The sequence below is a fragment of the Salmo salar genome, chromosome ssa09 (genome assembly GCF_905237065.1).
Source record: "Salmo salar chromosome ssa09, Ssal_v3.1, whole genome shotgun sequence".
In the NCBI taxonomy this organism is placed as follows: Eukaryota; Metazoa; Chordata; class Actinopteri; order Salmoniformes; family Salmonidae; genus Salmo; species Salmo salar.
This window is the reverse complement of record NC_059450.1, coordinates 18,698,132-18,720,489: the sequence shown is the minus strand read 5'-3', so window position 1 is coordinate 18,720,489 and position 22,358 is coordinate 18,698,132. Positions and strand designations below refer to the sequence as shown.

Genomic DNA, 22,358 nt, shown 5'->3' with positions numbered 1-22,358 from the left:
GTTAAACGGGAGACTGGTACAATTTGTCGCCTCAAATTGTCCAATTTAGGAGTTGTCTTTATTTGTGTTATTTGCCTGAAATAGTGAGTGAATATTATCCCAGATTGTTTCTGTATTGAAATACATTTTTATTTTTACGTCAGGTCATCACTGTTTATGGGCATCTGGAAAATGTCACAAATTCAAGTTTCTACCAACCCCCTTATTCAAATAAACACAAGCTAATATTTAGGCCTAAACTCGGTCCTTATCCGCCCACTGTAAACGGACACACTTTAGAGCATGTTCAACCTCTTTCTTCCTCTCAGTCAATTGTGTGGATTACTCCTGAGGGCTCAGGCAGGCAACATGACAAGTTAATAAACCACTTTCACACACCATCACTTAGTCTTATGATCTTTTGATGAGGGTGTCCCGTCCCTCCCTATACTGTAAAAGATCCCTACAAAGAATGGCAGACAGATAACTGGAGTGAATCAATTGAACAACTCACTTGTGGCTAGTAGTAAAGGGATGTACTATTCTCAGTGTTCCCCTCGGAATTCCCTTTAACAGTCACCTGTCAGACTTGCTTCTATTGAGAAATGTAACCGCTGAGTTCATCTACAAAACAATGACTAAGGATGTCCTGTCCTAAAATGGACATCTTGTCAGCAGGGACTGTATAAATGGTGCACCTCACTCTGGTAGTTGATGAAATTACAACTGACTACATTTAGGCCTACAGGGGGGGCTGTGAAGTAAAGTCAATGTTTACATCTGCTGGTAATGGTTGGGTAAATAGGTAAGAGCCCATCATATACTACCGCTTATGACACAAAACTAGTTGAACTGTTTCTGATTCAGGAATGTTTGCCGGGTTATTAGCGTTCATTACAAACATTTACCAAATGTGCGAGTGTGGAGAAACAGTATTCATTTCACAATTACATTTATTGTATGTTAAAGCCCCCATGCAGTCTTTGTAATTGTATTTTTTAAATCATCACTGTTTGTCTAATAAAACACTGTGATTATTTAATCAAACATTTTTTTTTATCATTTCATTCCCTGCACCTCCTTTGGCCCTTGAAATGCTCTGTCTGATTGTGTGGGCTTTATGAAACAAATTTGAAGATATTTACATACACACTGATTATCTGATCGGTTATAGACCACCATCCTACCTCCTTACCCAGATGAACAGTCATTGGTCTATTATAATCACATCACATTGTGACATGATCTGGGCCAAAAGTCCCATCCCACCTGATCAGGCTGAAATACCAGTCATTTTCCAAACAGTTCATACACAAAAAGGGCATTATCACAATTTGGGTTATTTCGACCTCGGAAGTTTCCATCCAATTGGTGAAAGATTTATGCGAATATAAAAAAAAATCTGCATAAAAACTTTATGCACATTTTCCCACCAGAGCTAAATTCCAATCAAATATATTTGTTGCGGATAAAAGGCTGTGCGTGATGATGTCATGCATATAAAAGTCCCTTTTGCGCTTAAAATTCCCATGTCCCAAATAAAAAATACAAGTTAAATGGGTTTCCATCGCATTTAACTCTACGGTTTTTCTCACAATTGGCTCGTGCACTCTAGCCAACAGCTCGCAGATACAGTGCGGGTATAGCCTGCCCTATATGAGATTATTATGGACAAAAGGGCACTGCCCGTTTAACCTCAGATGATGGAATGTGAAATTACAGTAAAAGCAAGGGTTAAACGAAGTACAGTTACATTATGTGATACTAATCATAATGTACTGAAAAAGCAACAAATTCAGACTAGTATGCCTCATCTTCAGAACAAACACATACTGGTAACCTTAGTATAATTTTATTTAGGATTTGAGACCTAATGGTAAAATAGATAAAACTATATTTAAAAGGTTAGCAAAAAAAATTGAAAATGTTGAAAGGAGTATCTTTTTCATGTTACTACCATCATGAGGCACAAACTGGCTTTAGTTTCCCCTCTTCTGTTTCCTTCTGAAATACCCGTTTTCATCACCAGAAAATAAACTCCAAAAGTAAAATAACTTGCTCTAACTTTAACAGTTAAGACAATGTGTTAACCATGTACAATATTTCCAGCAACACAAACAAAAAATGCCTAAAATACAATAAAACAGAATAAGAAGAATAATAAATTCATATTTAGTAAGCAATAGCGGCAGGTATCATTATGTCAACAATTTACATGAATAATAGTCAGATTTGTTGATTTAATCATTGGACCATTATATCCTGAGTGCAGAATTAGTGACCAACCATCTGAATTCTGAAAGGCTAATGCAAGAAGAAAAAAAAAAGGCAAAACACAAGTGTCACATTTTGAAGATTTTCTGCCACTTTATCTTTCCGGAGTGGTGTCAAGCTCCAATAAAATCTCATAGGCCTACATTACATCATCAACAAGGTAAAGCTCTTATCAAACAGAGAGGCCTGTATTTGTGGAAAATAAAACAGACTATACTACGACACAAAACCCCTCCAAGGTTCACATACAGTGCCTTGCAAAAGTTTTCAGACCCCTTGGATTTCTTCAAGTTTTGTGTTACAATGGGATTCAAAGATTTAATTAAAAAAAAAAAGATACAAAATTCTCTAACATCAAAGTGGAAGAAAAAAGCTTTTTTCGTATAAAAATGCAATAACTAAAATAGTCGTCGCATAAGTATTCAGCCCCTTCGTTTAGGAAAGCCTAAATTAGTTCAGGAGAAAAATGAGGCATAACAAATCACAAGAAGTTACATGGACTCTATCCATGTAATAGGGGTTGACATGATTTTTTATGGCTAACCCTTCCTCTGTCCCCTATACATACAACATCTGTAAGCACAGATTCAACTACAAAGACCAGGGAGCTTTTCGAAAGCCTCATAAAAAAGTGCAGTGATTAGTAGATGGGTAACAATAACAAATCAGACATGGAATATATCTTTAAGCATTGTCTAGTTAATAATTATGCTGGGCATTATGTATTAAACTACCCAGACACCTCAAAGATAGTCATCCTTCTGAACTGAGCTGCAGGACAGGTGATTTTAAAACAGCTAAATAGTTCAATGGCTGTGATGGGAGAGGACCGAGGATGGATCAACAACATTGTAAATGACAGTGAAAATATCAATATAGCAAATAAAATATACTCCAAAACATGCATCTTGTATGCAACAAGGCACTAAAGTAATAATGCACAAAAAACATGGCAAAGGAACACACTTTTTGGGCTAAATGTAAAGCCATATGTTTTGGCAAATCCAACAAAACATATCACTAAGTAACTAACTGCCTCCTTATTTTCAAGCATGGTGGTGCTGCATCATGGTATGGGCATACTTGACATCAGCAAATACTGGCAAGTTTTTCAGGATAAAAATAAACGGGATACAGCTAAGCACAGGCAAAATCCTGAGCAAAACCTGCTTCAGTCTGCTTTACTCCAGAGACTAAGAGAGGAATTCACCTTTCAGCAGGACAATAACCTACATTTTTACAAGGCCAAATCTACACTGGAATTGCTTACCAAGAAGACAGTGAATGTTCCAGTTTTTACTTAAATCTGCTTGAAATACTAAAATGGCAACACTTGACAGAGCTTGAAGAATTTAAAAAAATAATAATATATGAAGAAATCAAAGGGGTCTGAATACCTTTGCAAGGTAACACTAATGGCTGGCCTGTGGGGTCAAAGGTTAGGGGTCAGATGGGCTTGGTGGTGCTGTTGTAGACAAGGCGCTCTGTGTCCTCCTTGGTGTGGACCTGGGTGCCGTTGATGGGTACCCGCTGGCGCTGAGGCTGCTTCTTCCTGCCCTTCATGAAGCAGTAACATAGAACAACCAGCAGTATGATGATGGCCAGGCCAAGCAGTGCGGCTATCGCTATGATGCCTGAGAGAGGATGGGCATGAAGACACACACACCAGTAAGTCAATAACTATATAAAAAGAAGCCTGCATGTGCAGGGCAGCAAAAGCTAGACAACAGACACGATCAATCATGTACAACATTGATGGTGTCTGAATTAAGTGAAGAGAATGGGCAGGGAAGCAGACAGCTTCATCATCACCTCAAGATATTTGTGACCAGCTTTGACCCCCAGGTCCCTTAAAATTGATGGGGTGGAAGAATTTGATTTAAAAAGGAGTATTGTCAGGGTGTCTTTTCCATGGACTTGAGTGATTGTAAAGGAGCACAATTCATTCTGAGGGACAAAGGCCCCATCTTCACGAGGTAACTACAGAAGAAATGCTGAATAAAGAGATAATTACCTGTATGGCCTTGAGTGTTCTGGTATTCAAAGGACTCCTTTCTCTCAAAGATGTCCTTTTCTGAACACATAGTAAGGATAACAGACAATACGAGTTAGTTTTTCAACCACTCCACAAATTTCTTGTTAACAAACTGTAGGTTTTTCAAGTTGGTTAGGACATCTACTTTGTGCATGATACAAGTCATTTTTCCAACAATTGTTTACAGACAGATTATTTCACTTAATCACAATTCCAGTGGGTCAGAAGTTTACATACACTAAGTTGACAGCTCGGAAAATTCCAGAAAATTATGTCATGGCTTTAGAAGCTTCCGGTAGGCTAATTGACATAATTTGAGTCAATTGGAGGTGTACCTGTGGATGTATTTCAAGGCCTACCTTCAAACTCAGTTCCTCTTTGCTTGACATCATGGGAAAAATCAAAAGAAATCAGCCAAGACCTCAGAAAAAAATAATTGTAGACCTCCACATGTCTGGTTCAGCATTGGGAGCAATTTCCAAATGCCTGAAGGTACCACATTCATCTGTACAAACAATAGTACGCAAGTATAAAAACCATGGGACCATGCAGCCATCATACCGCTCAGGAAGGAGACGCGTTCTGTCTCATAGAGATGAACATACTTTGGTGCGAAAAGTGTAAAATCAATCCCAGAACAACAGCAAAGGACCTTGTGAAGATGCTGGAGGAAACAGGTACAAAGGTATCTATATCCACAGTAAAACGAGTCCTACATCGACATAACCTGAAAGGCCGCTCAGCAAGGAAGAAGCCACTGCTCCAAAACCGCCATAAAAAAGACAGACTACGGTTTGCAACTGCACATGGGGACAAAGATCGTACTTTTTGGAGGAATGTCCTCTGGCCTTATGAAACAAAAATGGCCATAAAGACCATTGTTATGTTTGGAGGAAAAAGGGGGAGGCTTGCAAGACAAAGAACACCATCCCAACCGTGAAGTACGGGGGTGGCAGCAACATGTTTTGGGGTTGCTTTGCTGCAGGAGGTACTTCACAAAATAGATGGCGTCATGAGGAAGGAAAATGATGTGGATATATTGACGTAACATCTCAAGACATCAGTCAGGAAGTTAAAGCTTGGTCGCAAATGGGTCTTCCAAATGGACAATGACCCCAAGCATACTTTCAAAGTTGTGGCAAAATGGCTTAAGGACAACAAAGTCAAGGTATTGGAGTGGCCATCACAAAGCCCTGACCTCAATCCTATAGAAAATTTGTGGGCGGAACTGAAAAAGCGTGTGCGAGCAAGGAGGCCAACAAACCTGACTCTGTTACACCAGCTCTGTCAAGAGGAATGGGCCAAAATTCACCCAACTTATTGTGGGAAGCTTATGGAAGGCTACCCCAAAGGTTTGACCCAAGTTAAACAATTTAAAGGCAATGATACCAAATACTAATTGAGTGTATGTAATCTTCTGACCCACTGGGAATATGATGAAATAAATAAAAGCTGACATAAATAATTTTCTCTACTATTATTCTGACATTTCACAGTCTTAAAATAAAGTGGTGATCCTAACTGACCTAAGACAGGGAATTTTTACTAGGATTAAATGTCAGGAATTGTGAAAAAATGAGTTTAAATGTATTTGGCTAAGGTGTATGTAAACATCCGACTTCAACTGTACACAACGTAGGGGTGCTGCTATGGGAGCATAGCTCTCAAACATTCCCTTCAGTTCTCTTCATTATGGTCTCAAAGGGTAATATAACAGTACAACCATTTTTAAATCAGTTGAAAGTGTTGTAATGGATACAGAACACAAACCCACCTGTTACCAGTTTGCAGGTCGTCATACAAGTATCCTCAGTGTCAAATCTGTTGTCATTCCCATCGCAGCCGCCATAGTTGAAACGGAAACACTTCTCGTAGAGAGGGTTGTAGTACCACTTGGTAAAACTGTCCCGACAGTGTCCCGTTTTGGGGTGCTCTGTGCAGCGAACTGTGGTTGAAAGAATGTGTGTGTGTGAGACAAATCAGTGTTTGTAAGGAGCACCATAGGTGACCAGTTAACTCAAAAACAATATCCTAGATTGATCAGTAAAACTCAAATAACCTTTCTGTTCATCCACAGGAATTTGCAGTAGAATCCGGAACTTGTCGTTCACTGGTGAAAGGAAGAAAACAAGAGTTTAGCAACTTCACATGTCAACAAACAATGAGCAGCCCAGCAGTATCACTTCATGGCTGCACTGGTAACGTAAGGTCAGTGGTAAGGTAAGGCCAGTGAAGTGTTGTATGTAAATTAGGGTTGGTTTGCATAGCCATAGCCTGCACTCACAGTACTCGCAGTTCTCCTCGTCTGAGCCGTCGCTGCACTGCTGCTCCTTGTCACACTCCAGGCCTTGGTCAAGGCAGCAGCCGTTGGCACAGGTGAACTGGCCTGACCGACAGGGGATCCCACACACCTCTAAACACAACAGCAGAGTTTAACAGAACAAGTAGGGTGAGAGTAACCTTCACTCAATACAGAGAAACATGATGCAGTGCACAGCTAACCCATGCAACCGATAAGTCTGAATGAACAGGTGGATTCCCCTCCATATGTATTTGGACAGTGAAGCTAAACATTTTAATTGTGTCAATACTCCAGCCTTTTATTCAAGGGTATTTTCATACATATCTGTTTTACCATTTAGAAATGAATGCACTTCATGTGTCTAGTCCCCCCATTTGAAGATGTCATTTTTAGTGTATCAAAGTGCACGCAATGACTACATTAAGCTTGTGACTTTACAAACTTGTTGATTGCATTTACGGTTTGTTTTGGTTGTGTTTTCAGTTATGTTTTGCCCAATAGGAACTGAATGGTGAATAATGTCTTGTGGAGTCACTTTTAGTGTAAATAAGAATATAAGATGTTTCTGAACCCTCCCCTGTTATTGGTAATGGTGAGAGATTAGCATGTTTTGTTGTAGCCTCGTAATGGCATCTCACTCATCATTATTCATGATTCATTCATTTTCTTAATCATGGTATTATCAGGATTCATTTAGAAGTGGTCAGAAACATCTAATCCACTCACTTAGAAAATCACTCCAGTCATCATCATTCAGTTACTACTGGGCAAAACATAACCCATAACAATCTGCAAAAGCATCCAACACGTTTGTAGAATCACAAGCTTCATGTAGTCATTGTGTGGAATATGGTACCAAATACTAAACTTCACTACTTTGATACACTATAAGCAAATTCGTCCAAATACTTATGACTTCTTCACAAGGAGGAGGGGGGGGGGACTAGATACACAAAGTGCTTTCATTTCTAAAACGGTAAAACAGATCTGTATGAAAATCACCCCCAAAACATTCCCATTGATCCACACAATTAAAAAAAAAAATTATTACAAAAAAAAAACTAAATGGGGATGTCTTGAATGTGTATGTCTTCACACCCCAGAGTTAATACTTGGTGGAAGCACCTTTGGCAGCCATTACAGCTGACTGGACCAATCAGGAACACTCAACACCGGTTGGAAATCCATTCTGGTCCGTCTTTGGCATTACAATTTGTGTAATTATCCCGCAGAAAACTAAAACTCAGGGACCTGTTTTCCTCTAACTTCTTACCTGAGCATTGAGCCTTTTATATTTATTTGGATTCTAACAAACTCCCCAGTCCCTGCTGGTGACAAGCATACCCATAACATGATGCTGTAACCACAATACTTGAAAATACAAAGGGATCAGCAACATTGCATTCATTCCACATTACAGGCCTGTATGATAAAGTGAAAAGGAAGCCTGTGTTAAAAGAAACGCCACTCCAAATCATACATTCTGTTTGAAACATGGCCGTTAAGTAACACTGCAAGACATTAACTTTTTTGGCCTAAATTAAAAACTACATATTTGGGTCAAATCCAATACAACAGAGTGAAACCCTCTGTATTTTCAAGTATTATATTGGCAGCATCATGTTATTGGTATGCTTGTCATTGGCAAGAACTTGGTGGTTTTTTAGGATCAAAAGAAATATGAAAGGAGCAAAGCCCAGGTAAAAAGGAAAAGGAAAACCTACCTCAGAGTTTTATTTCCAGCGAGACAATTACACACATTTTTATGCCAAAGACACACCAGAATGGCTTCCAAAAGGTGTTGAGTGTTCATAAGTGGTCTAGTCTCAGTCCTGACTTAAATGTACTTTAAAAGCAGAGACAAGGTTTGAATATTGCTGTCCATCAATGATCCCCAACCAAATTTACTGAGCTTGAAACAATGGACATATGTTGCCCTAAGACTTGTGCAAAGTTTGTAGAATATTATTCCAAATGATTCATAGCTGTAATGGCTGCCAAAGGTGCTTAAGACCAAGAATTAACTCTGGGGTGTGAAGAAATAAGCAATCAAGAATTTTTTTTTAATTAAAATTTTATTAAATGTTGTACTAATGTTCTATAACTTTGAAAATGTGGAGTACATCGTTTCGATCTGTATGAAAATAGCATTTATTATTATTTTAAGGCAGCAAAATGTGAAGGTTAGGGGTGTGTAGACTTTAACTAGGCACTGTATATTTGCCAGCCTGTATCAATGAGTGTGGGATGCATAGCCAAAAGGTCTACAGCTGAAGACATTCAATGAAATGCGGGTTAGTCTTACCTCTAGGGGCTGGAAGTGGCCCACTTCTGCCACTGCCAACGCTGGACATAACTACATGAAAGGAAATGCCAATCAATTAACCAATCGACCAATCAACCAACTGTTCTTAGAGAGGCAAGAGGGATCTGTACAGTACCTGAAACACCATCACAGGCATTGGTACACTCCTGGAGGGACAGGTAGTTGTTGAGGTTCTCTCTGCAGCCCCCAAACAGGAACTCCTCACACTTTTCTGAGGCAGCATTGTAGTGCCAGCGGGGGAAGGACCCACGACAGGGACCCACCTTCTTGGGGACCAGGCAGTGATCTGGAGGATAAAGGGAAAGGGAGATACCTAGTCAGTTGTACAACTGAATGCCTCCAACTGAAATGTGTCTTCCGCATTTAACCCAACCCCTCTGAATCAGAGAGGTGCGGGGGGCTGCCTTAATCGACATCCACGTCGTTGGCGCCCGGGGAACAGTGGGTTAACTGCCTTTCTCAGGGGCAGAACAACATATTTTTACCTTGTCAGCTCGGGGATTCAATGTAGCAACCTTTCGGTTACTGGCCCAACGCTCTAACCACTAGGCTACCTGCCGCCCCAACTAAAGCATCAGAGAGAGGTGATTGGGGGGGGGTCTAGGTAATTTTCCTTCAAATTAGGCCTACTTCAACCACTGAAGATACATTTGGATGCATCTTGGAAGAAAGCAGACATGACTGATATAACACAGACAAAGGAAGTGGTTCCTCTTGTGCAACGCCAAGCTGTACATCTCACGACAAGCTGGTTGATGCTTTAGAACCAACCTATATACTTAAAACTATTTTGTATGAGTCATTACATTACACTGCCATTCCATCATTACAATATGAAAGTGAATTGATGCATTAAGAATAACATTATAGGTAGAGAACGATTCACAGTATACATATCGTTTTGCTGAAAGGGGAGGGTATCTTTAATTATGATTATTCTAGTATTTCTAATTGTGATTCGTCCAGCATTGAGGCAGGCAGCCATTTCGGTATAAATGTATAGTGGTGGTTCACGCCAGGGATCACTGCTATACATTGGTCTTTTCCTCAGAGGAACATTCCTCACACCATTCCGAGTAGAGACTTGTTAATGGGTAACTGAATCAATGAATGGTTAATAGTCTCTGCTCAGTCTGCTAAGACTGTGAGCGAGACCAACATGCTCCAAAAATGTATAACTGACTCATTAGAAATAACATCAAAGTGTTTGAATATCAAGAGTCTGTCTTCATCAAGACAATGAAAGACTTTGCTTGTGTTTGTGAAACCCAAGCTCAAACCAGACAGACAGGTTATAAAAAGGGGGGGGAGTGAAGTGAAAACAAGCCAACCACAGCTATCCTCACTTCCTGTTTCTCCTGAACTTCCAAGAAGTGTCTATCCATTCCATATACACACTCTCACGTTACTGGGTAGGGCAGAGAAAAGCCCTCCATTGTCTGATTCCTAAGTATTCCCTGTTAATCTATAATGAGCAGTCAGGCAACACTATTGATCTACCAAGTATAAACCAGTGTGATAATGAGTTGTCATCCTGCTATGACCTCATACCGTCATTCATGGAGGACATATCCGTTTTTTCTGTCAAATTCACAACCAATGAGGAAACGGGTACTAGGAAAATAACAACGCTAAGCTGTTGTAAGTAGCGCTTGAGCCCACATCCTTTCCCACATCCACTCCTTTGCACCCCATTATTTCTAATTCTACTTTGTACTTTCTTCCACTACAAATCTACCATTCCAGTGTTTTACTTGCTATATTGTATTTACTTTGCCACAATGGCCTTTACCTCCCTTATCTCACCTCATTTGCTCACATTGTATATAGACTTATTTTTCTACTGTATTATTGACTGTATGTTTGTTTTACTCCATGTGTAACTCTGTGTTGTTATATGTGTCGAACTGCTTTGCTTTATCTTGGCCAGGTCGCAATTGTAAATGAGAACTTGTTCTCAACTTGCCAACCTGGTTAAATAAAGGTGAAATAAAAATAAATAAAATTTTAAAAAAAACATATAGATGTCTAAGCCGAGTCAAATCTACTTATGAATGGCGCCTTTTTAAATCTGAAAATCTAGATTTTGTTCTACGGGAATTAGAGGAGCTTACCTGGAAATGCATTTTTGTCATTTTAATATGCATACATCCTGTCACATTGGCATGAAAAGGTGAGGATTATGATAAAGTCTTGTTGTAATAAAACAGTACAACCGGTAAAAGTAATCAACAAGCATTTGAAAGCCATGGAAATTATTTATGAACTTAACAACATGCCACCTATACTTGAAATGGGGTATTTCTTCTTCACAGCAAAATGCAAACTGCAAAGACAGTTTCCCCGATTTGAAGAAAAAATAGAATTTCAAAGTAATTCCTTATATTGCATTCACTTGCATTGTGTGTTCAGTGTCAAATATAGTCAGAAGGGCATCTGTCCTTCTCACCTCAAGGACATAGTTTATCACAGTGTACCTACTCTTAACATATGACAGATCACTGACGTAGGCCACTTTAAAGACAAACAAATAGAGGAGACGTGAGTCATGTCTGGTATGACCCAATGTGAGTCAGGAACAAAATATGAGTACTCAGAAACTGCATACCTATTCATCTTTAAAACTCACACACACACACACTCTCTGGAATCAAACTAGCCCTTAATGTTGAGTATCTTCAGCAGAGTGAAATGCAGAAGAAGATTATTGACTGTTAGAAGTGATATGATCAAAACAATAAATGTCATAAACCAACTGTGGCTAATAAAAGAAGACATAACATTAGAATGGAGGAGCACAGCCAGGCAGTGAAATAGGTGACATTTGACTTTGCATAAGTGAAAATTCTAGTTAACTTATACAGTGATCTATGTGGTTTTCACAGCATGCTGACACTAACATGCACATGTAACATAAAAGAGGAATGTCTCGCCACATGGGAAACAACCATGTCTCTGCTATGAGAAATCATTTTCACTTTAGTTTGATTTCCTACACAGGCAACTTACTGTGTAGAAGTGTATTGAAATTCAATATACAGCATGAATTTCCCTTCACCCCCAACACAGCTGTGTTAAACTGTGTAGCTAGGTGAATTCTGCAGGTGTTTCACATAGACTATAGCATACTCACCCTCAGACTGCTCAGAGGTGAGCACCAGGATGGTGATCTGGGTTTGGTCGGACTGCCCGCTGGAGTCTGTGACGGTCAGCTGGAACTTGTACACCCCAGACGTCAGTTTGGACACGATCACTTGGTCATCGAATGTAGTTTTCTAGGAGACAAGGAAAGAAAATGTTTAAATGTGTTGTCTAGTATGGCAGAACTTTGGAAATTGAGTTAATTGTGATCCTCTGGTGTTCTGAGAGTGACCTGTCCATCTCATGTACTCTTACAGTCAGAGAGAAATCTATGATCAGATAAACACCCCAATAATGACTGACCAGTGCCCCCTGATGTCCCCAGTCATCATCACTCACCTCTATGACAGCGGAGGAGTTGCCTGACACTTGGTGCCACTGGTACGTGACAATCTCGTGGTCATCTTTGCTCTCAATGCCATTCAGAGTCAAACTTTCGTGGGGCTGCACCACTCTGTCCGGACCTCCATTGGCCACTGGAGGATGGTCCTCTTCATCTGAAAGTTGAATACAGCCTTCATCACATATTCAATACAACATAGTCATACTGAAAATACATGCAGCTTTAAGACAATCTGTTATGTCAGAAAGCGTTGTGCAAAGAGTAAACACATTATGGCTGGTTTAAGTTTGACTAGGCTGAACTTTAATGGCATTTGAATGGTTTTGAGTGTCAACACAACAGAAGCAAATCCATCAGTTTGGTGGTGCTCATGCACAATTAACAACTACATCCTGTTGACATACAATATTCACTCGGAGTCAAGTCTGAGTGCAGTCCATTACTTGACTCACAGCACAATACCAATCTCCCCTGTAAGAAGCTTTCTCAGCAGCAAAAAACAGAAACCTGTGACAACGGGCCATATAATGAGCCATGGCGTGTGTGGACATGCTGGGTAATGCTCTTCTCTACGCCGGTGGTTTCATCTCCTCTGGAGATAAGAGGCTTGGCTGTCGGGACTGTCTTTGTGGTTTGAGCTTTCTCTGCTCATAATAATATACAGTAGCCAAATGGTATGTGTGTTCAGGTTACTTTAGTAGGCAGTTCAATGTCAACATGAAGTTCATTATGGACATGCCCAACCCTAAATATATGAGTAGACTCAATTAGTTAATTTGATGAGTGTCTATGTTGTGATGGGTTAGAGTGATACCCATCTTACCTGGGAACCCATTTGTTGCCAGATCACTTGCATACACAGAGTCTATGATGTAGTTCAGGAATCCCTTCTTCCTGACAAATCGGCAGACATAGGTCTGCTTGTATAGACAGTCAAAGAGAAAGCATGACTTGATCATGCCCTCATCTGCAACCTTCTCCATGAAAGCGACATTACATCTGGGGTCTTTGCAGCAGGAGCGTATACAGTCATTGGAGCGCTCAACTGTCATTGAAGAGATGAAAGTCGCACCGTCTTTGACCGACTCATTGGTGTCGAGAACGAAATCGTCTCTGCCCTTTTTGAACTTGTCCAAACATTGTTCCCCGAATGCCTGTGCCTCCGCGTGCCCCAGGAAAAGAATACAACACACCGAAGCGCCCAATAACAATCCAATTTGGAGAGAGGTCATTCTACAAGACATTCCAGGAAAACAATTTCCCACAAATACAATCCAGCGGATGATCTGAAAACAGAGTGATATAAGCAATTTAAAATACGTAACATATAGCATGGAATGCCTTGTGATTAAATATCAATTATTAAAATGTAAAGAGTTTCTTTAAGTAGTCATAACATGATCTAAATAAGATAACATATACACACAAAAACAATACATACATACATACATACATACATACATACATACATACATACACACAATCATTTATAGACAAACTTAGGACTTTTGTCAGCGGCAGTCTCTCGCTCTCTCTCTCTTCCTGATTTCAAAGGTAGTCTAAGAATTACGTCAAGAATACCAAATTAATAACCCAATATCTATCTCTTCTGTAACTTTATAGGTCCATATTTCTTCAAAAAAATAACACTTAGAATTAACCAAAATGTGTCACCTGTAAATTCTGTATCTGTCGTCGATTATTCTATACAAACTATCAAAATCTTTCCATTTCACAGGTGTGTCTCTGTCGGGTACCAGAGGTGTAATCATTAATCTAAAACGTTTTGCAACGGAAACCATTTACTCAAAACGGAAAACATTTGGCAAAGAAAACGAGTTTCTATTGGACAAATTCAATTAGGTCGCTGCCCATTTCGTTCCGTTTGATTATGTTGTGAATACACCCCTGTTCCATACAGGAAGTGAAATTCTACTCCCATCCTGACCACACCGAAGATTATGGATATAATAACAAGATATATGTCTCTCCGCCATAACAATGGGAGTCGTTGTCCACAAAGCGGCACAGCGGGTTGTCTAGATCCCGCTTAACCTTTCTTTGGATTGGTGGATACATCTCATTATTGAACATAATTGAATACTCGATGAGGGTTGTTGACGTCAACCGCCTGTATTCAATGGAGAGAGAGAGAGATGCTATGCTACTAGCCCCATTTCATGAATATGCATAGCCATCTCGAGACAACGTCGATATAAAGTGTTTTTTCTCAAAGTTGCCGGGATGTCACGTGTCCTACTTATAAAAGTACACTCCTAACAACTTTAGCATTACGAAACTTATGTTCGATCAAATAAACCTCACGTAGCAAAAATGAATCGTTTATTTGTTGACCAAATTCGACAGTCTCATGACCTCCATACAAAAACTCCTTGCTTGGTTGGCGAAACAACGCCACCTGCTGGAGGTAGACAGATTTTCCACCGAGGGGACCAAAGACATTCACGATGCCACTCCCATTTCGAGTTGTGAAAAGGGAATAGTAGAATACTTTTATGGAAAAGAAGAGATTGATTAAATATTGTTCTTGAAATATTTTATTCACAATAGTCCTATGGTAATCGATGGCTTTCATAATGGGGACCTGTCTTATTCATATGACCACAATAGGTGGTTGATGGCTTCAAAGACCCACCTACACCCAAATACCCGAGACAGGTCCGAATACAGAATTATAAATAATGTCACGGGTCTGGGTCGGATCTGATTTTCACGAGTCTCGGGTATGTGTAATTTTAACTGACTTGTCTTTAGGGCGGTACAGATCCGAAGTGACTGCTGCAGTTGAGAGCGATAGAGAAATTTGATCATTGCTTTTCAGGAGAGTGGAACATGGCGCATGTAGCTTGTTGTTGGTCATAAGTCATCAAAGCAGCAATACCACAGTTTGAGTCATAATACCCATAAACAACGGAAATGGTTCCATTCATTTTTCGGTAGGGGTCAAGGGAAGATCATTTAACGTTGGCGATTATAGTCTGACTACACGAACGATGAGCTAACGTTTAACTAGCTAGCTAAACGTTAGCTAAATATCCATGCCCTGATGGACTAACATTGCCTAGCACGTCACCGCGTGGAAAAGTGACTAACTTACACGAACGGTGAGTTAACGTTAACTAGCTGGCTCAATGTTTTCCCATAGAAAACACATGGTTTTGTTCCACGAGTGCATCTGTTGTACATGACTAATCAAATGACCTGTGAAGTCACCAGCAGGGATGGAAATTAAGCTAGCCCGAGGCTAGTACTTTTCAGACTGGGCTAGTAAAGAATGTGCCAAACTAGCCTGACACAGCAGTGAAATTTAGCCTTTTCAAACATGCCACAGATTTAGGACCTGCATGTTACCTGGGCTAGTACAAATCGTGGTCTGCTGGCCAGTGCCCAAAATCCTTATGTTTCATCCATGCATGTCGGTCCCTTTCAGATGATACCCCTTATCACTGTTGGTGCTCCTCAGTGACCTCACGGCTGAGGGTTTTAATTTTCCTCTTGAGCATTATAATCAGAAGTACAGTATAATAGCTCAATGGAATACTTCACCTCTTCTGGCAAATAGTACCCTTGACTGTCCTGATCATCTAGTTGAACATTCCAGATAATTCCTCTATCCCAGCAGAAATGTATCATCCACATAGTAGGATTTTAGATGTGCAGAAATGCCCAGTCTATTTTACTGTTACTATAGTCAAGTCTGTGGGTTATGGTATTTTAATATAGATGTTACCATTTTAGTAATCAACTTAGCTAGCAATTTATTTTATTTTTTGTCTTTCAGATGGGTGGACTGGAAACCCAGAAACAACACTCAGGTCTGCAGCTGCCATTTTCTGGTGGGAAAGAGAAATGGCCCTGCATTTACCAGAAAAGTTAGCTCATCCACCATGGCAGAAGTGGAAGATCCAGATGGTTGATTGGGAAACAAGAACAAACAATGAGGCATGAGGATTGGTTGTTGAGGGACCGCATGTCACATTGTCCAAGGTGGATTTTTGTTATGATAAGCAATGCTTTTTCTGTCCAGATAAAGATGGTGATGCAGCATTGAAAAAGACCTACCAATGACCAAATGTCTCTGTTTTCCAGTCCAACAGGAGTGCACTTCTCAGACCATCCGGTGCATGGACTTCCTGTACCAGTGTGATCCGAGCAGGAGTGTCCATTTGTACAGCACATCAAGCCTGTGGACGGACAGGTCAGTAATGCATCAAATATGATACAATATTGTGTAAAACATTGCATTTGTAGAAGCGTTAACATTTTTACTTTATATCCCCTTTTCCCCATGTTTTAGACATGAGGCGTGACATGTGGAACATCAGGCTCACCCCACGACAAGCAGTGCATGATCAACACCACCCTAAGCAAGGAGATCTGCTGGAAGTGATGTGCTCTCTCACTCATAATTTTAACATCACAGATATAAATTCCCACTGAGCCCATGATAAAATGCAATGTGAATTGTGTTGTACTTCTGAATTAAACTATGAGGAGATGCACTCAGACCAGCCTTTGTGATTGAACTTATGTTAACCTCATTACTTTAGTTGGCTGCTTTGAGCAAAACTTAAATGTAATATAGCCTATTCTAGGAGCCTATTGTTTGTGTATGATCTTTATTCATTGTTCACTTGTTTTTCAACAATATCAAGTACAGGCAGGGATGACTGGGGCCTTCAGCAAGTAAGACACGGGATAAGAAATAATTTCAACATCACAGATATGAATTCCCACTGTGCCCATAATAAAGTTAACTACATTACTTTAGTTGTCTGCTTTGAGAAAAACTTGTATGTAATATAACTTATTCTGGGAGGTGTGTGTGTGAACTATATGGAATATTTCTGGGCCTTTGTCTTCCCTGAAAACAGGTACTGGCAGGAGGAGCAATATGAGTCTGAGGTCGTCATGCTGGATGGTAATGGCTAGCTACTTCCAGACACAAATGAAAGAACACCTCACTCTGATCATTTTACTCGCCCTAGCAGAGCTGGTTGTTTTCATGTTATCCAGAGCGTTGGTGACTGTAATTGTGCTGCTGGCAACAATTTAATGACTCTTTTTTTGCTGATGTTTACTGATACCGGCCATATTAAATGCCGGGTGTTGAGTGTTTGTAAATTCATCTGAGTAGATAGCCAGATTGAATTAACAATGACCATTGAGAACACACAACGACTGTACCACTTCGCTAAGCTAAGAATGACATATAGTTAATATACTGGCAAGTTCAATGTATTAGTAGCCAACTAACGTTAGCTAGCTAGCTAACATACCGGTACATACTGCTGTAATGATATGCTGCAGTTCATAAAGATAGCGTAGCTAACAAATTGTCAGCCAACATTACATGTAACTTATTTGAAAAGTCATTACTTTATTACTTTGCTCAACATTTTCTTAACATTTGTCAGAATTTGTTAAAGCTAATTGAAATTGTATCCGCTCTCATCGGACTGCTGCTCCATATTTTCCGCTATTTTCTTGAAATCTGAAAAAGTTGGGAAGCCACGCCCATTTTCTGATGAATTGTATTATGGGCCCTAAAATCCCAGAAATAGTGTCCACTGCTTGTGTACTTCATATTTTGGCGAATTTAGTATGACATCCTGGAACTTTTAGCATACTAACTATATCCATACTATGAACAATAATAATACTACATATTCAATTTACATCACAAATAATACAGTTAGTCCGGTTAGTATGAGTATTCGAACACTGCTTAGGTCTTTTACCAAATAGGGCTATCTTCTGTACACCCATACCTTGTCACAACAAAACTGATTGGCTCAAACTCATTAGGAAGGAAAGAAATTCTACAAATTAACTTTTAACAAAGCACACCTGTTAATTGAAATGTATTACAGGTGACTACCTCATGAAACTGGTTGAGAGAATGCCAAGAGTGTGCGAAGCTGTCATCAAGGCTACTTTGAAGAATTTGTTTAACACTTTTTTGGTTACTACATGATTCCATATGCGTTGTTTCATAGTTTTGATGTCTTCACTATTATTCTACAATGTAGAAAATAGTTTAAAAAATGAAAAACCTTGAATGAGTAGGTGTGTCCAAAATTTTGACTGGTACTGTAAATATATATATTTTTTGTTGAACAAAATATTTTTTCACAAAAGTAGTGCACTGGGACTTTACTAGTATTAGTGGACAGATGTAGACATCTGTAGTGCAGGCAACAAAAAAAAAAGTTAGTTGTGTAATTAAGAACAGTATCTTGCAGGATTCAAGAGTTGGAATTGGAAGAGTTGTTGCCCTGTCCCTTTCTCTGTGATCGTCATTCTAATGGAATACAGAAAGAACAAAACCCTGTCCTCAAACATTTACATCAAAAGGTGCAAATGTATGGGCAAAGACACTAAACATACGCATCAAATTAAATATTTTTCTTGATCAAATAACATGGAAAACAACCACTTTTTGTGCAGTATTAATTTACCTTACAAACCACTTAATGTAAATGTACACTTCCGTTCAAAAATTTGGGGTCACTTAGAAATATCCTTGCTTTTGAAAGAAAAGCTCTTTTTTTGTCCATTAAAATAACATCAAAATTGATCAGAAATACAGTGTAGACATTGTTAATGTTGTAAATTACTATTGTAGCTGGAAACGGCTGATTTTTAATGGAATATCTACACAGGCGTACAGAGCCCCATTATCAGCAACCATCACTCCTGTGTTACAATGGCACATTGTGTTAGATAATCCAAGTTTATCATTTTAAAAGGATAATTGATCATTAGAAAACCCTTTTGCAATTATGTTGGCACAGCTGAAAACTGTTGTTCTGATTAAAGATGCAATAAAACTGGCCTTCTTTAGACTAGTTGAGTATCTGGAGCATCAGCATTTGTGGGTTCGATTACAGGCTCAAAATGGCCAAAACAAATAACTTTCTTCTGAAACTCATCAGTCTATTCTTGGTCTGAGAAATGAAGGCTATTCCATGTGAGAAATTGCCAAGAAACTGAGGATCTCGTACAACGCTGTGTACTACTCCCTTCACAGAACAGCGCAAACTTGCTCTAAACAGAATAGAAAGAGGAGTGGGAGGCCCCAGTGCACAACTGAGCAAGAGGACAAGTACATTAGAGAGTCTAGTTTGAGAAACAGAGCCCTCACAAGTCCTCAACTGGCAGCTTCATTAAATAGTACCCGCAAAACACCAGTCTCAACGTCAACAGTGAAGAGGCGACTCCGGGATGCTGACCTTCTAGGCAGAGTTGCAAAGAAAAAGCCATATCTTAGACTGGCCAATAAAAATAAAAGATAAAGATGGGCAAAATAACACAGACACTGAACAGAGGAACTCTGCCTAGAAGACCAGCATCCCGGAGAAGATGGTAGCCCCCTGGAGAGGCTCCTTTCGAGGAGATGAGGGAAAGCAGGTAATGTTTTTTAACCGTGATGTCATTCAGACCCCGGTAGTCGATACACGGACGCAAGAACCCTTCTCTGGTGGGGGAGCACAAGGACGGATAGCCCCTGCAGCCAGGGAGTCCTCAATATACGTCTCCATCACCTTGGTCTCCGGACCTGACAGAGAATAAAGCCACCCCGAGGCGGTGTAGTGCCTGGGAGAAGGTTGATGGCGCAGTCATATGGCCGATGCAGAGGAAGCGTGGTGGCACGGGCCTTGCTGAAAACCTCCCGGAGGTCATGGTACTCCGCCGTTCGGCGGAGAGGTCCAGGACTTTTCCCAAGCCCGCAGGAAGAACAAAATGTCCCGTAGCTCCATAATACAGACAGCTCTGGGTGTTATGTCTGCGTAAACGCTCAGCAGGAGACAATCTAGCCCTGCACAGTTGCATGGGCTCGGGAGGAGATGACTCGGCAGCCCTCGGTGACCTCCCAGAAACTCCGGTTATACTCGGAAATGTAGGCTTCGGTGATTTCCCGGATTCCTTGGAGTCAAGGTGGAAATCGAGGACGAGCGTCGGGCGACAGTGAACAGATTCCCTCTCCCTCCTACGTTCCCATAGCCGCCCATCGATCCAGATGGTCAAGGCTATGAGGGAGTTGAGGTCCAGGTGCAGCTCCCGGACTGCGAGCTCGTCTTTAATCACCTCCGACAACCCGTGAAGGAACGCGTCAAACAGGGCTTCCGGGTTCCAGGCACTCTCAGCCACCAACGTGCGAAAATCCACTGCGTAGTCTACCACACTACGGGAATCCTGGAGTTGGAGCAGCTTACGAGCCGCCTCTCTCCCGGAAAACGGAGAATCAAACACTTTCCGTACCTTCGCCACGAACTCCTCCAATCTGAGGCAAACGGTGGATTGTTGCTCCCACACCGCCGTAGCCCAGGCAAGAGCCCTCCCGGACATCAGTATTATCACGTATGCTATCCTCGAGCGATCCGAGGGAAATGAAGAGGGCTGCAGCTCAAAGATGAGAGAACACTGGGAGAGAAATATCCCGCAGGATCCAGGATCTCCAGCGTTCTTGGGAAGCCGGGGTAGATTGGGAAGAAACGCCGCTGGTAGCGGGGTAATTGACAGTCTGGGGGTTTATTGTAGTACAATCCGCGGAATTGCTCCAGCAATGTGTTGAAGGCATGGTCCTGGCATTCCACCAAGGTCTGGAATCCTTCCAAAAGACCTTGAAGTAACTCCTCGTGTCTTCCAATGGTGGCTCCCTGGGAGGAGACGGCATTGCGGAGCTGGTTCGTACTATCATGTCTCAGGATATGACCCAGATGCAAACACGTGAGGCGGATAGTACAGTTCTCAGATGATTTATTAGAAACACGGGGCAGGCAAAGAGCAGGTTGAGGGCAGGCAGAGGTTTGTGATCAGGTCAGAGTCAGGCAGGTACAGGGCAGCAGGCAGGCTCTGGGTCAGGGCAGGCAGAGGTTTGTAATCAGATCAGAGTCAGGCAGGTACATGGACAGCAGGCAGGCTCAGGGTCAGGACAGGCAGAATGGTCAGAACCGGGAAAAACCAGGAAACAGTACTAGAGAAACAGGAAGGCAGGAAAGAACGCTGGTAAGACCTGACAAGACAAGAAGAACTGGTAACAGACAAACAGAGAACACAGGTATAAATAGACAGGGAATAATGGGAAGATGGGCGACACCTGGAGGGGAGCGGAGACAAGCACAAGACAGGTGAAACAGATCAGGGTGTGACAGATGTGATGTGACTCAGTTGGTAGAACATGGTACTTGCAATGCTAGGGTTGTGGGTTCGATTCCCATGGGGGACCAATACGAAAAAGTATAAAAATGTATGCACTCACGACTGTAAGTTGCTCTGGATAAGAGCGTCTACTAAAATGGAAAAGAAATGAATAGACTATTTCAGTTTTCACAAAGAAATTAGTTGTATATCAAGAAACTGGAAAACCTATATCAAGCGAGTCATTTTATATTCCACAAGTATTATCAGGTTAACTGTTTTGTACAGATAATTATCAGACTGAAGTTACAAATGCTGGTAAACACTCAAATACATTTAGTTAAAAAACAAAAATCATAAAAGTAGAGCATTTGGCATTTACTAGTCCTGTATTAGCAGACCAATAAATCAAATCAAATAGTATTTGTCACATGCGCGGAATACAACACGTGTAGACCTTACAGTGAAATGCTTACTTACAAGCCCATAAAAATAACAAATCATTAAAAAGCAGCAGTAAAATAACAATAGTGAGGCTATATACAGTTGAAGTCGGAAGTTTTACCTTAGTCAAATACATTTAAACTCAGTTTTTCACAATTCCTGACATTTAATCAGAGTAAAAACTCCCTGTCTTAGGTCAGTTAAGATCACCACTTTATTTTAAAAATGTGAAATGTCAGAATAATAGTAGAGAGAATGATTTATTGGATAAGAGCGTCTGCTAAATGACTTAAATGTAAATGTACATTTATTTCAGCTTTTATTTCTTTCATCACATTCCCAGTGGGTC

At 40.5% G+C, this 22,358-nt stretch overlaps 1 protein-coding gene and 1 long non-coding RNA gene across 3 annotated transcripts; one reads left to right on the top strand and one right to left on the bottom strand.

Annotated features, from left to right (window-relative positions):
* Nucleotides 1-1,815: 1,815 nt before the first annotated feature.
* On the bottom strand, nucleotides 1,816-14,360 carry LOC106610865 (kunitz-type protease inhibitor 1). Its single transcript, XM_014210509.2, has 11 exons — nucleotides 14,075-14,360; nucleotides 13,224-13,686; nucleotides 12,397-12,554; nucleotides 12,050-12,191; nucleotides 9,032-9,202; nucleotides 8,896-8,946; nucleotides 6,573-6,701; nucleotides 6,348-6,398; nucleotides 6,063-6,233; nucleotides 4,268-4,327; nucleotides 1,816-3,887 (listed from the first exon to the last, which is right to left on the bottom strand). Exons 2-11 carry the CDS (start codon nucleotides 13,642-13,644, stop codon nucleotides 3,700-3,702), a joined length of 1,542 nt encoding a protein of 513 aa, XP_014065984.1. The 5' UTR covers nucleotides 13,645-13,686; nucleotides 14,075-14,360; the 3' UTR covers nucleotides 1,816-3,699.
* Nucleotides 14,361-14,849: 489 nt separating this feature from the next.
* On the top strand, nucleotides 14,850-16,929 carry LOC106610909 (uncharacterized). 2 transcript variants are annotated; one of them, XR_001330020.2, is made up of 4 exons: nucleotides 14,850-15,144; nucleotides 16,203-16,408; nucleotides 16,511-16,619; nucleotides 16,719-16,929. It is a non-coding gene; the product is annotated as an uncharacterized lncRNA (long non-coding RNA). The 2 variants fall into 2 exon arrangements; XR_001330019.2 differs by having other exon boundaries at nucleotides 14,850-15,525.
* The last annotated feature ends 5,429 nt before the right edge of the window (nucleotides 16,930-22,358 follow it).

Coding starts and splice junctions, on each gene's coding strand:
- LOC106610865 (XM_014210509.2), bottom strand. CDS start 13,644: ATGTCTTGTAGAATGACCTCTCTCCAAATTGGATTGTTATTGGGCGCT. Junction 4,328..6,062: donor GACCTGCAAACTGGTAACAG/GTGGGTTTGTGT, acceptor CTATGTGTTCAG/AAAAGGACATCTTTGAGAGA. Junction 3,888..4,267: donor GAACACTCAAGGCCATACAG/GTAATTATCTCT, acceptor ATCCTCTCTCAG/GCATCATAGCGATAGCCGCA.